The sequence below is a fragment of the Phyllobates terribilis genome, unplaced genomic scaffold, assembly GCF_046119375.1.
Source record: "Phyllobates terribilis strain yellow unplaced genomic scaffold, ASM4611937v1 Scaffold_13__5_contigs__length_258822181, whole genome shotgun sequence".
Classification (NCBI taxonomy): Eukaryota; Metazoa; Chordata; class Amphibia; order Anura; family Dendrobatidae; genus Phyllobates; species Phyllobates terribilis.
Window position 1 is genome coordinate 227,074,265 of NW_027362773.1, and position 16,229 is coordinate 227,090,493.

The 16,229-nt window shown below is 39.0% G+C and overlaps 1 protein-coding gene across 1 annotated transcript in view; it reads right to left on the reverse strand.

Annotated features, from left to right (window-relative positions):
• Window positions 1-1,033: 1,033 nt before the first annotated feature.
• The window catches only part of LOC141174674 (chymotrypsinogen 2-like), a 141,264-nt gene continuing 126,068 nt past the window's right edge, over window positions 1,034-16,229 (reverse strand). Inside the window, exons 5-7 of the mRNA XM_073659596.1 lie at window positions 4,441-4,621; window positions 4,164-4,297; window positions 1,034-1,259 (exon numbers count right to left, since the gene is read on the reverse strand). Of these exons, the coding sequence (XP_073515697.1) occupies window positions 1,098-1,259; window positions 4,164-4,297; window positions 4,441-4,621 (477 nt within the window). The 3' untranslated portion in view covers window positions 1,034-1,097. The remainder of the gene's footprint in view (window positions 1,260-4,163; window positions 4,298-4,440; window positions 4,622-16,229) is intronic.

The window sequence follows — 16,229 nt, forward strand, 5'->3', positions numbered from 1 at the left end:
TAGGGGCAGCATGTGTCTCTTGATCCAGGCAGTGGGAGGCATTACTGGAATCCAGAGCGGTCTCTCCTGTCACTTCCCAAGCCTAAGGTCTGGCATCGTGTCATCTGGCATACAGGGAAAGATGGACAATGACCCGCATAGACGGAAGGTGATGGCCGGTCCTGGGTGCACTGCCGAGGTGGACGAGAAATCCCTGAGACTGACAGAATCAGTGGGCTTGGGGGTAGTCCAGGATGAGCTAGTGACAGGACTGAAGAGGAGTTGTGCTAAGGAGGAAGAAAATGTGAATTGCTGTGCCCAATTCCACTTGTCACCACCTTATGAATTTGGTCTAGTAAATGTTTAACTGTTACAAAGGACTGGTGTCCCATGCATTGCGGCTCCTGAGGATGGAAGACTGGAGGCTGCGGAGGCCTGCGGCCTACAAGTGAGTGTGATGCACCCCACACTCTACAGCACACTGCGACTGGGACACCCCTTGTCTATAAAGTGCCAGAGCGAAACCGGACAGAAGACAGGTCACGACCACCACTCTGCCGCACGTTACATGTGTGTCAGTTTTTCCCATCAAAGTTTCATCAGTTATTTTCTTGTATGCAAAAAAAAAATTGTCAAGCTTCTCATACTAATTGCAATGTTGATCACGGACAGCAGAGGGGTTGAACATTGTGGCAATGTGTATTGTCAAGGGGTTTTAAGGACCCATAGATTTGTACGGGTGATTTTGATCTGTCACTCTGATTAAAAACTACATGTCTCCGTGATTTTTTAAGGACAGACCACTGCAAAAAAAACAAAAAAACTGACATTTGAATAGCACCATAGAACCATAGACTATAATGGGTACATGTTTGAAACTAAAAATTGGTATTTTTTCATCAGAGAGGCTGGTGGAGATTATTGATGTGCCCATCTGGTCCTTATGGACTCTGTGGCTGTTGCAGTAAGATGTCTACCCATCCCCTGAGGCTGGAGCCAGGATTTCTCCAATGTTATTTTCTAATGTGGTGATTATGTAAAAGACTGGAGGAAATGGAGACTGCAATCGATTTTATTCAAAGTGAAAATCTGAACAGCAATACAATGATAACTCTTATTTAGTTGGCAGCAATAGTTTGGTCAATAAAGTCTCTGAGTTCAGTGACCCGGGCGTACACCCCGGGAGATGATGGAGAGCAGGTACCGCTTCCCCAGGATACTATTCCAACCAAAGTCCAGCTTCCATCCTTCTGACATACAAGAGGACCTCCAGAGTCACCCTGAAATTCATAAAAATGTGGTATTCAGTAACTCACCTACATGGTCTTTTACATAGCTCTGTAGATGCTGAAACATATATTGTCTACCTGAACTATACTGCTATCCCCTGACATAGAGCAGGAGAGGCTACACTTATTCAATATGTGAAGTGCCCTTTGAGGAGCCTGAGATACTTGGTGGGGACCAGGGACAGACACGTGATAAAAGGAGGATGGTGCAGTGCTCCTTATCAAAGATAACATCTACAGCTGGGTATTCATGTACTCGCTTCACCACCATAACGGTGCTACGAATGCTATGGCGTTCTGCAATATTAATATGCATCCCAAATTCCAAAAAAGTTTGGAGCTGTGTAAAATGTAAAGAAAACAAGAATGCAATGATTTGGAAACCTCTTGTAGCAGTTCACCGTGCAATCCACACATGCAAGTTAAGGCTTTAGCATGCAAAGAAGAAGCCGTATAACAACACAATCCAAAAACACTGCCATCTTCTTTTGGTGAAAACTAAGTTATAATGAACTAAGGCTGTGTGCCCACGTAGCGTTTTTCAGGCGTTTTTGATGCGGAATTTCCGCAGCGGAAACGCTTGTAAAACGCTTGGTAACCCGCACCCCATGGTCCCCAATGGGATTCCGCAAGTTCTATGCACATGCTGCGGATTTTTCCGCAGCGTTTATGCTACGTTCAAAAATCCGCAGCATGTCAATTAATTTTGCGTTTCCGCAAGCAGAATTGCCTTTGTCCAATGCATAAAAAACGCAAGGCAATTCCGCATGTGGAAAACGCGTGATAAACGCGCGAAAAATGCGCGATAAACGCGTGCGGAATTCCGCATGCGTTTTTCCGGGAGAGGACTTGCAGAAATGAAGCAGAAATTTTCTGCTTCATTTATGCAACGTGGGCACATAGCCTAAGGCTATGTGCCCGCGATGCAGAAATGCTGCATATTTTTTCCGCTTCTCCCTGGCAGAAAAAACGCATGCGGATTTTACATGCGTTTTTCCCGCCAGGTAGAAGCGTTTGTCAAGCGTTTTTGCATGCATTTCTGCATGCGGGTTACCAAGCGCTTTTCCAAGTGATTTTAGCATCACTTGGAAAGTGCTTGACAACTTGGTCACACTATATAAATCCATGCAATAAGAATTGTAAAAAATAAAGATTATACTTACCACTGATGGCCCCCGGTCTTATCAGCGATGCGTCCGGTCTGTTGTATGGGTCGTGGTGGTATGAAAGGACCTGCCATGACGTCATTTAGTCATGTGACAGGTCACGCGACCACCGACGTCAGCGGTCGTGTGACCTGTCACATGACTAAAAGACGTCATGGCAGGTCCTTTCACACCACCGCGACCCATACAACAGACTGGACGCATCGCTGATAAGACCAGGGGCCATCAGAAGGTAAGTATAATCTTTATTTTTTATTTTAAATTCTTTTTTTAACAGGTACTATGGTACCCGGGTCTGGATGAGAGTCTCCTCTTCTCCAGACCCGGGTACCATCCGCACATTGAACCGTATGATATCTGCATGGGCACATGTGCTCACACGGATAATATGCGGATCAATGCAAGCATGTCCGCAAAATTTATGGACATGCTGCATATTTTTCCGCAATGATAATCCGCAGCGGAAATTTCCGCAGCATGTGCACAGCACATGCAGATTATCATTGGGGACCATGGGGCACGTATTACCAAGCGTTTTTTAAGTGTTTTCGCTGCTCAAATTCCGCGGCAAAAGCACTTGAAAAACTCATAGTGGGCACGCAGCCTCATAATGAGGCAAAATAAATAGCTGTTCTGTGGTCAGATGAATCAAAATGTGAAATTGTTTCTGGAAACCACAGACACCGTGTCCTGCAGACTTGAGGAGAGGGACCATCCAGGAGAGGAGAGGGACCATCCAGCTTGTTATCGGTGCACAGTTCCTGCTTCTCTGCTGGTATGGGGCTGCATTAGTGCCTATGGCATGGGCTGCTTATAAATCTGGAAAGGTATTATCAATACTGAGCATATATTGATGTTTTAGAACAACATATTCTCCCATCCAGCCATCGTCTATTTCAGGGAAGATCTTGTATATTTTAGCTAAACCACATAGTGCATCCATCACAGCAGCATGGCTTCACAGAAGAAGAGTTCAGGGAATGAACCAGCCGCCTGCAGTCCAGATCCTTTACTAATAGAAAACATTTGGCGCATTATGAAATGAAAAATCCGGCAAAGACCCAGAACTGTGGAGCAGCGAGAATCCAATATCAGAGAAGACTGGGACAAAACCAAACCACTCCTCAGTCAAAACCCAAGCAATTGCCTCCTCACTTCCCAGACGTTTACAGACTATTGTAAGAATAAGGGATGCTCCACAATGGTAAACATGGCCCTGTCCAAACTTATTTGAGATGCCATTAATTTCTAAATTAGTTATTTTTTCTAATGAAATGGAAAAATATCCAACGTCCAATTTCTGATCTGTGTCCTCTGTTGTGTTGTGAATAAATTATGACTAAAAAAGAAAATCTCTTGAGAGAAAATCATTGCATTCTTGTTTTCTTCACATATTTCACAGCATCCCAACATTTTTGAAATTGGGGTTGTACCTGGACTCTATGATCACCGTTACTTGCATAGTGTAGCCGTAGCATGTGGTAGCACGCAAACAGCTGTAATATCTGTACTTCTCTGCCCAGCACAACTCTTTGATAGAGTATTAATGAGCCATCAGGCAATGTATGAGACCCATACTAAGAAATAGCACAGGTCCGGAATATAGGTCCCTGTACAATGCACCATAGGGGAGGAAGAGTTCCCACAGTGCTGAACCCGGCAATAAATTCACTGCCATGGACCATGAGTGGCAGCCTTAGTGGAAGCCTTTCCATCACTTTATGTTTACCATGCAGGAGGAGGCTCCATCGGCTCCAGCGCAGATCATGACATCGTGGATCTTGTTACCCCAATATTTCTTGCATTCGGTGTTGGTGAGGAGAGGCAGCGCTACCTGTTGCAGCCTGGCAGGGGTTTGGCTTGCTGAAATATAAAGTAATTTATATTATTTATCATATAATGCCTTATTACTCTGATTATTTTTATCTAAGTGATGGTTTATCTTGGCTATATGGAGCACAATTTATCCTGACTGTCTTGGGTAAGCCATACATGTTCATCCATACCTGAGGAGTCTGTCAGCCCCCATCCTGTGGTGACACACTTCTCACCACCTTCATAGTTGTCAGTAGCCATTGCCACGCAAACAGGGGACACTTCAGCTCGTGTATTAACTGAGGAAGCCAATTTGATCAGCGTAATGTCATTCTTTATAGTGAAAGGACTGTAGTTCGGATGCTTGAAGACCTTGAATAAAATTCAGACAAAAGTGTATTTTATAATAATCATTATTATGTGGCTCAATGGTTAGCACTGTTGCTTTGCAGCGTTGGAGTCCTGGGTGCAAATCCCACCAAGGACAACATCTGCAAGGAGTTTGTATGTTCTCCCCGTGTTTGCGTGGGTTTCCTCTGGGTTCTCCGGTTTCCTCCCACACTCCAAAGACATACTGATAGGGAATATAGATTGTGAGCCCCAATGGGGACAGTGCCCATAATGTCTGTGAAGCACTGTGGAATATGACCGGCAACAAGTAAGCAAAGCATTAAAAAATAATAATTATCTATATGCTGCAGAGCAGAAATCAGATTGTAATCACCCACATCAGTCCTTGCCCCAATGGTTCTCACATTGAATACATCTACGTCCACTTTCTGCTTTGTAGAAATAGTAGAATTATGGTAATTTACCAAATTCAAGATGTGATGTAATGAATTCTTTCTCCCACTGACACTTTTCACAGTAAACTTACATGGGTCAGAACGCTGACATCCCCAAAAGACTATCCTAAAGAAGTCAAAAAGTCTTCCATCTCTTATATCCAGGTCACAAAGCAAATCTCTGGAAATGCTGTTCACAAGTCAATGAAGCAGCTTAGGCAATATGGCCGCCCCCGTAATATAAAGAGCATAGAATAGAAATAGAAACAGCACATAGTTGATACAATCCCTATAAAGTCCATTTAGAAATTGTGATTATTATTATTCTTTTTATCCCCTTCTCTATGTAGCTATTTCGGAATATTTTTTTCATTTTTGTCTCACTCCATTAAGAGAGACATTTGGGATACACGTAACTTATTATAGTTTCATAGTTGTTAAGGTTAAAGGTAGAGTCCATCGAGTTCAACCTATACACTAACATGTTGATCCAGAGGAAGGCAAAAACCCCATGGGACTGATATTAATAGCTCCATATTAGGGGAAAATTCCTTCCCGTCCCCACATACGGCAATCAGACTAGTTCCCTGGATCAACGCTCCATCACAGAATCTAGCACCCATAACCTGTAAGGCTATGTGCACACGATGCAGAAATGAAGCAGAAAATTTCTGCAGCATTTCTGCATCTCCCTGGCAGAAAAAAACGCATGCAGATTGTGCATGCGTTTTTCCTGCAGAATACATGCGGATCCACATGCGGGTTCACATGCGTTTCCGCATGCAGATTGACAAGCGCTTTCCAGGCGATAGCATCACTTGGAAAGTGCTTGACAACTAGGTCACACTGTATAAATCCATGCAAACGGTGTGAACCGTAAAAATGAAAACAAATAAAGCTATACTCACCCCCGATGCCCGGCGTGGCTGCAGCGCTGCTTCCTGGCTGGTTCCCGGCTGCCGGCATATCGCGAGACAGAGCGGTGAAGGGCCTGCGGTCACATGACTGTGACGTCACCGAAGGTCCTTCAGCGCTGCCGGCATTCAGAGAGAAGACGCCGGACAGGTGAGTATAAACTTTATTTGTTATTTTATTCTTTTTTTACAGGTACAATGGTACCCAGGTCTGGATGAGAGTCTCCTCTCCTCCAGAACTGGGTACCATCCGCACATAGAGACGCATAGAAGCCGCTTGTACAAATGTACAGTCGCGGTTTCTATGTGTCTCAATGCAAGTCAATGGCGGGAGTTCCGCTGCGCTTCCGCAAAATTAAATGACATGCTGCGGATTTTTGTACGCAGCATAAGCGCTGCGGAAAAATCCGCAGCATGTGCATAGAACATGCGGAATCCCCTTGGGGACCATGGGGTGCGGATTACCTAGCGTTTCACAAGCGTTTACGCTGCAGAAATTCCGCAGCATAAACGCTTGAAAAACGCTACGTGGGCACGCAGCCTAATATTACATTTTTCAAGAAAGGCAACTTTTTTGGGGGAGGGTGTGTGTGGGGTGGGGGAGGTGGAACACAGAAAGTGAAATTCTATTGTGGTTTCAATGTTTCAGTTCCTACATTTGTACATTAAAAATAAAGTTTTTCACTGTTCATCATGAAAAAAGTGTTACTTTTGTTCTGTGGGTTGGTACAATTAGAGGGATACCAAATATTTATAGTTTCCCTATACTTTACAAGTATTGCAAACTAATAGCATACTTGGCAGCAAAGTTTTGATGTCACCAAATTCCAAGATCTAGAACTTTTTTGATATTTCGCTATAGCATGATGAAGATTTGTTTTCTCCACGAGAAATCATATTTTTTTAAATAAACTTTACCATTTTGGCTGTTTACTTTGTGGTTTAAATCTAGGCCATATTTTATTATACGTGTCATCACAATTGGCTCATTATCATGTATGGTAATGTTTCACTATTATTTTGTAATTACATTTTAAAATATTTTTTAAATATTTGCTTAGTCTCAAAAAGGGCCTTTACAATGCAATATGCTGATTGCTTTGCAATACACAGTTTTATGTAGGCTTATAGCTATAGCATAGTCTTATAGCCACAGTCATAGCCTAATAGGTATATAGCTATAGCATAGTCTTATAGCCACAGGCATAGCCTAATAGGTATGTAGCTATAGAATAGTCTTATAGCCACAGACATAGCCTAATAGGTATATAGCTATAGCATAGTCTTATAGCCACAGACATAACCTAATAGGTATATAGCTATAGCATAGTCTTATAGCCACAGGTATAGCCTAATAGGTATATAGTTATAGCATAGTCTTATAACCACAGGCATAGCCTAATAGGTATATAGTTATAGCATAGTCTTATAGCCACAGTCATAGTCTAATAGGTATATAGCTATAGAATAGTCTTATAGCCACAGGCATAGCCTAATAGGTATATAGCTATACCATAGTCTTATAGCCACAGGCATAGCCTAATAGGTATGTAGCTATAGAATAGTCTTATAGCCACAGACATAGCCTAATAGGTATATAGCTATAGCATAGTCTTATAGCCACAGACATAACCTAATAGGTATATAGCTATAGCATAGTCTTATAGCCACAGGTATAGCCTAATAGGTATATAGTTATAGCATAGTCTTATAACCACAGGCATAGCCTAATAGGTATATAGTTATAGCATAGTCTTATAGCCACAGTCATAGTCTAATAGGTATATAGCTATAGAATAGTCTTATAGCCACAGGCATAGCCTAATAGGTATATAGCTATACCATAGTCTTATAGCCACAGTCATAGTCTAATAGGTATATAGCTATAGAATAGTCTTATAGCCACAGACATAGCCTAATAGGTATATAGCTATAGAATAGTCTTATAGCCACAGACATAGTCTAATAGGTATATAGCTATAGAATAGTCTTATAGCCACAGGCATAGCCTAATAGGTATATAGCTATAGCATAGTCTTATAGCCACAGTCATAGTCTAATAGGTATATAGCTATAGAATAGTCTTATAGCCACAGTCATAGTCTAATAGGTATATAGCTATAGAATAGTCTTATAGCCACAGGCATAGCCTAATAGGTATATAGCTATAGCATAGTCTTATAGCCACAGTCATAGTCTAATAGGTATATAGCTATAGAATAGTCTTATAGCCACAGGCATAGCCTAATAGGTATATAGCTATAGCATAGTCTTATAGCCACAGTCATAGTCTAATAGGTATATAGCTATAGAATAGTCTTATAACCACAGGCATAGCCTAATAGGTATATAGCTATAGCATAGTCTTATAGCCACAGTCATAGTCTAATAGGTATATAGCTATAGAATAGTCTTATAACCACAGGCATAGCCTAATAGGTATATAGCTATAGCATAGTCTTATAGCCACAGTCATAGTCTAATAGGTATATAGCTATAGAATAGTCTTATAGCCACAGGCATAGCCTAATAGGTATATAGCTATAGCATAGTCTTATAGCCACAGTCATAGTCTAATAGGTATATAGCTATAGCATAGTCTTATAGCCACAGACATAGCCTAATAGGTATATAGCTATAGCATAGTCTTATAACCACAGACATAGCTTAATAGGTATATAGCTATAGAATAGTCTTATAACCACAGACATAACCTAATAGGTATATAGCTATAGAATAGTCTTATAACCACAGACATAGCCTAATAGGTATATAGCTATAGAATAGTCTTATAGCCACAGACATAGCCTAATAGCTATATAGCTATAGAATAGTCTTATAGCCACAGACATAGCCTAATAGGTATATAGCTATAGCATAGTCTTATAGCCACAGACATAACCTAATAGGTATATAGCTATAGCATAGTCTTATAGCCACAGACATAGCCTAATAGGTATATAGCTATAGAATAGTCTTATAGCCACAGACATAGCCTAATAGGTATATAGTTATAGCATAGTCTTATAACCACAGGCATAGCCTAATAGGTATATAGCTATAGCATAGTCTTATAGCCACAGGTATAGCCTAATAGGTATATAGTTATAGCATAGTCCTCTAGCCACAGGCATAGCCTAATAGGTATATAGCTATAGAATAGTCTTATAGCCACAGACATAGCCTAATAGGTATATAGCTATAGCATAGTCTTATAACCACAGACATAGCCTAATAGGTATATAGCTATAGCATAGTCTTATAGCCACAGACATAACCTAATAGGTATATAGCTATAGAATAGTCTTATAGCCACAGACATAGCCTAATAGGTATATAGCTATAGCATAGTCTTATAACCACAGGCATAGCCTAATAGGTATATAGCTATAGCATAGTCTTATAACCACAGGCATAGCCTAATAGGTATATAGCTATAGCATAGTCTTATAGCCACAGACATAACCTAATAGGTATATAGCTATAGCATAGTCTTATAGCCACAGGCATAACCTAATAGGTATATAGTTATAGCATAGTCCTGTAGCCTCAGGTATAGCCTAATAGGTATATAGCTATGGAATAGTCCTCTAGCCACAGGCATAGCCTAATAAGCATATAACTATAGCATAGTCTTATAGCCACAGGCACAGCCTAATAGGCATATAACTATAGCATAGTCCTCTAGCCTAATAGGTATATAGCCATGGTATAGTCCTATAGCCACAGGCATAGCCTAATAGGTATATAGCTATGGTATGGTCTTATAGTCACTTGTATAGCCTAATAGGTATATAGTTGTAGCATAGTCCTGTAGCCAAAGGCATAGCCTAATAGGTATATAGCTATAGCATAGTCTTATAGCCACAGACATAGCCTAATAGGTATATAATTATACCATAGTCCTGTAGCCAAAGGCATAGCCTAATAGGTATAAAGCTATAGCATAGTCTTATAACCACAGACATAGCCTAATAGGTATATAGCTATAGAATAGTCTTATAGCCACAGACATAGCCTAATAGGTATGTAGCTATAGCATAGTCTTATAGCCACAGACATAGCCTAATAGGTATATAGCTATAGCATAGTCCTGTAGCCAAAGGCATAGCCTAATAGGTATATAGCTATAGCATAGTCTTATAACCACAGACATAGCCTAATAGGTATATAGCTATAGAATAGTCTTATAGCCACAGACATAGCCTAATAGGTATGTAGCTATAGCATAGTCTTATAGCCACAGACATAACCTAATAGGTATATAGCTATAGCATAGTCTTATAGCCACAGGCATAGCCTAATAGGTATATAGCTATAGAATAGTCTTATAGCCACAGACATAGCCTAATAGGTATATAGCTATAGCATAGTCTTATAGCCACAGTCATAGTCTAATAGGTATATAGCTATAGAATAGTCTTATAACCACAGGCATAGCCTAATAGGTATATAGCTATAGCATAGTCTTATAGCCACAGTCATAGTCTAATAGGTATATAGCTATAGAATAGTCTTATAGCCACAGGCATAGCCTAATAGGTATATAGCTATAGCATAGTCTTATAGCCACAGTCATAGTCTAATAGGTATATAGCTATAGCATAGTCTTATAGCCACAGACATAGCCTAATAGGTATATAGCTATAGCATAGTCTTATAACCACAGACATAGCTTAATAGGTATATAGCTATAGAATAGTCTTATAACCACAGACATAACCTAATAGGTATATAGCTATAGAATAGTCTTATAACCACAGACATAGCCTAATAGGTATATAGCTATAGAATAGTCTTATAGCCACAGACATAGCCTAATAGCTATATAGCTATAGAATAGTCTTATAGCCACAGACATAGCCTAATAGGTATATAGCTATAGCATAGTCTTATAGCCACAGACATAACCTAATAGGTATATAGCTATAGCATAGTCTTATAGCCACAGACATAGCCTAATAGGTATATAGCTATAGAATAGTCTTATAGCCACAGACATAGCCTAATAGGTATATAGTTATAGCATAGTCTTATAACCACAGGCATAGCCTAATAGGTATATAGCTATAGCATAGTCTTATAGCCACAGGTATAGCCTAATAGGTATATAGTTATAGCATAGTCCTCTAGCCACAGGCATAGCCTAATAGGTATATAGCTATAGAATAGTCTTATAGCCACAGACATAGCCTAATAGGTATATAGCTATAGCATAGTCTTATAACCACAGACATAGCCTAATAGGTATATAGCTATAGCATAGTCTTATAGCCACAGACATAACCTAATAGGTATATAGCTATAGAATAGTCTTATAGCCACAGACATAGCCTAATAGGTATATAGCTATAGCATAGTCTTATAACCACAGGCATAGCCTAATAGGTATATAGCTATAGCATAGTCTTATAACCACAGGCATAGCCTAATAGGTATATAGCTATAGCATAGTCTTATAGCCACAGACATAACCTAATAGGTATATAGCTATAGCATAGTCTTATAGCCACAGGCATAACCTAATAGGTATATAGTTATAGCATAGTCCTGTAGCCTCAGGTATAGCCTAATAGGTATATAGCTATGGAATAGTCCTCTAGCCACAGGCATAGCCTAATAAGCATATAACTATAGCATAGTCTTATAGCCACAGGCACAGCCTAATAGGCATATAACTATAGCATAGTCCTCTAGCCTAATAGGTATATAGCCATGGTATAGTCCTATAGCCACAGGCATAGCCTAATAGGTATATAGCTATGGTATGGTCTTATAGTCACTTGTATAGCCTAATAGGTATATAGTTGTAGCATAGTCCTGTAGCCAAAGGCATAGCCTAATAGGTATATAGCTATAGCATAGTCTTATAGCCACAGACATAGCCTAATAGGTATATAATTATACCATAGTCCTGTAGCCAAAGGCATAGCCTAATAGGTATAAAGCTATAGCATAGTCTTATAACCACAGACATAGCCTAATAGGTATATAGCTATAGAATAGTCTTATAGCCACAGACATAGCCTAATAGGTATGTAGCTATAGCATAGTCTTATAGCCACAGACATAGCCTAATAGGTATATAGCTATAGCATAGTCCTGTAGCCAAAGGCATAGCCTAATAGGTATATAGCTATAGCATAGTCTTATAACCACAGACATAGCCTAATAGGTATATAGCTATAGAATAGTCTTATAGCCACAGACATAGCCTAATAGGTATGTAGCTATAGCATAGTCTTATAGCCACAGACATAACCTAATAGGTATATAGCTATAGCATAGTCTTATAGCCACAGGCATAGCCTAATAGGTATATAGCTATAGAATAGTCTTATAGCCACAGACATAGCCTAATAGGTATATAGCTATAGCATAGTCTTATAACCACAGACATAGCCTAATAGGTATATAGCTATAGAATAGTCTTATAGCCACAGACATAGCCTAATAGGTATATAGCTATAGAATAGTCTTATAGCCACAGACATAGCCTAATAGGTATGTAGCTATAGCATAGTCTTATAACCACAGACATAGCCTAATAGGTATATAGCTATAGAATAGTCTTATAGCCACAGACATAGCCTAATAGGTATATAGCTATAGAATAGTCTTATAGCCACAGACATAGCCTAATAGGTATGTAGCTATAGCATAGTCTTATAACCACAGACATAGCCTAATAGGTATATAGCTATAGCATAGTCTTATAGCCACAGACATAGCCTAATAGGTATATAGCTATAGAATAGTCTTATAACCACAGACATAACCTAATAGGTATATAGCTATAGAATAGTCTTATAGCCACAGACATAGCCTAATAGGTATATAGCTATGGTATGGTCTTATAGTCACTTGTATAGCCTAATAGGTATATAGTTGTAGCATAGTCCTGTAGCCAAAGGCATAGCCTAATAGGTATATAGCTATAGCATAGTCTTATAGCCACAGACATAGCCTAATAGGTATATAATTATAGCATAGTCCTGTAGCCAAAGGCATAGCCTAATAGGTATATAGCTATAGAATAGTCTTATAACCATAGACATAGCCTAATAGGTATATAGCTATAGAATAGTCTTATAGCCACAGACATAGCCTAATAGGTATATAGCTATAGCATAGTCTTATAGCCACAGGCATAGCCTAATAGGTATATAGCTATAGAATAGTCTTATAGCCACAGACATAGCCTAATAGGTATATAGCTATAGCATAGTCTTATAACCACAGACATAGCCTAATAGGTATATAGCTATAGAATAGTCTTATAGCCACAGACATAGCCTAATAGGTATATAGCTATAGCATAGTCTTATAGCCACAGGCATAGCCTAATAGGTATATAGCTATAGAATAGTCTTATAGCCACAGACATAGCCTAATAGGTATGTAGCTATAGCATAGTCTTATAACCACAGACATAGCCTAATAGGTATATAGCTATAGCATAGTCTTATAGCCACAGACATAACCTAATAGGTATATAGCTATAGAATAGTCTTATAGCCACAGACATAGCCTAATAGGTATATAGCTATAGCATAGTCTTATAGCCACAGACATAACCTAATAGGTATATAGCTATAGCATAGTCTTATAGCCACAGTCATAGTCTAATAGGTATATAGCTATAGAATAGTCTTATAGCCACAGACATAGCCTAATAGGTATATAGCTATAGCATAGTCTTATAACCACAGACATAGCCTAATAGGTATATAGCTATAGAATAGTCTTATAGCCACAGACATAGCCTAATAGGTATATAGCTATAGCATAGTCTTATAGCCACAGGTATAGCCTAATAGGTATATAGTTATAGCATAGTCCTCTAGCCACAGGCATAGCCTAATAGGTATATAGCTATAGAATAGTCTTATAGCCACAGACATAGCCTAATAGGTATATAGCTATAGCATAGTCTTATAGCCACAGGCATAGCCTAATAGGTATATAGCTATAGCATAGTCTTATAGCCACAGGCATAGCCTAATAGGTATATAGTTATAGCATAGTCCTGTAGCCTCAGGTATAGCCTAATAGGTATATAGCTATGGAATAGTCCTCTAGCCACAGGCATAGCCTAATAAGCATATAACTATAGCATAGTCTTATAGCCACAGGCACAGCCTAATAGGCATATAACTATAGCATAGTCCTCTAGCCTAATAGGTATATAGCCATGGTATAGTCCTATAGCCACAGGCATAGCCTAATAGGTATATAGCTATGGTATGGTCTTATAGTCACTTGTATAGCCTAATAGGTATATAGTTGTAGCATAGTCGTGTAGCCAAAGGCATAGCCTAATAGGTATATAGCTATAGCATAGTCTTATAGCCACAGAGATAGCCTAATAGGTATATAATTATAGCATAGTCCTGTAGCCAAAGGCATAGCCTAATAGGTATATAGCTATAGCATAGTCTTATAGCCACAGACATAACCTAATAGGTATATAGCTATAGCATAGTCTTATAGCCACAGGCATAGCCTAATAGGTATATAGTTATAGCATAGTCCTGTAGCCTCAGGTATAGCCTAATAGGTATATAGCTATGGAATAGTCCTCTAGCCACAGGCATAGCCTAATAAGCATATAACTATAGCATAGTCTTATAGCCACAGGCACAGCCTAATAGGCATATAACTATAGCATAGTCCTCTAGCCTAATAGGTATATAGCCATGGTATAGTCCTATAGCCACAGGCATAGCCTAATAGGTATATAGCTATGGTATGGTCTTATAGTCACTTGTATAGCCTAATAGGTATATAGTTGTAGCATAGTCCTGTAGCCAAAGGCATAGCCTAATAGGTATATAGCTATAGCATAGTCTTATAGCCACAGACATAGCCTAATAGGTATATAATTATACCATAGTCCTGTAGCCAAAGGCATAGCCTAATAGGTATATAGCTATAGCATAGTCTTATAACCACAGACATAGCCTAATAGGTATATAGCTATAGAATAGTCTTATAGCCACAGACATAGCCTAATAGGTATGTAGCTATAGCATAGTCTTATAGCCACAGACATAGCCTAATAGGTATATAGCTATAGCATAGTCCTGTAGCCAAAGGCATAGCCTAATAGGTATATAGCTATAGCATAGTCTTATAACCACAGACATAGCCTAATAGGTATATAGCTATAGAATAGTCTTATAGCCACAGACATAGCCTAATAGGTATGTAGCTATAGCATAGTCTTATAACCACAGGCATAGCCTAATAGGTATATAGCTATAGAATAGTCTTATAGCCACAGGCATAGCCTAATAGGTATATAGCTATAGAATAGTCTTATAGCCACAGACATAGCCTAATAGGTATGTAGCTATAGCATAGTCTTATAACCACAGGCATAGCCTAATAGGTATATAGCTATAGAATAGTCTTATAGCCACAGGCATAGCCTAATAGGTATGTAGCTATAGCATAGTCTTATAACCACAGGCATAGCCTAATAGGTATATAGCTATAGCATAGTCTTATAGCCACAGACATAACCTAATAGGTATATAGCTATAGCATAGTCTTATAGCCACAGGCATAGCCTAATAGGTATATAGCTATAGAATAGTCTTATAGCCACAGACATAGCCTAATAGGTATATAGCTATAGCATAGTCTTATAACCACAGACATAGCCTAATAGGTATATAGCTATAGAATAGTCTTATAGCCACAGACATAGCCTAATAGGTATATAGCTATAGAATAGTCTTATAGCCACAGACATAGCCTAATAGGTATGTAGCTATAGCATAGTCTTATAACCACAGACATAGCCTAATAGGTATATAGCTATAGAATAGTCTTATAGCCACAGACATAGCCTAATAGGTATATAGCTATAGAATAGTCTTATAGCCACAGACATAGCCTAATAGGTATGTAGCTATAGCATAGTCTTATAACCACAGACATAGCCTAATAGGTATATAGCTATAGCATAGTCTTATAGCCACAGACATAGCCTAATAGGTATATAGCTATAGAATAGTCTTATAACCACAGACATAACCTAATAGGTATATAGCTATAGAATAGTCTTATAGCCACAGACATAGCCTAATAGGTATATAGCTATGGTATGGTCTTATAGTCACTTGTATAGCCTAATAGGTATATAGTTGTAGCATAGTCCTGTAGCCAAAGGCATAGCCTAATAGGTATATAGCTATAGAATAGTCTTATAGCCACAGGCATAGCCTAATAGGTATATAGCTATAGCATAGTCTTATAGCCACAGACATAACC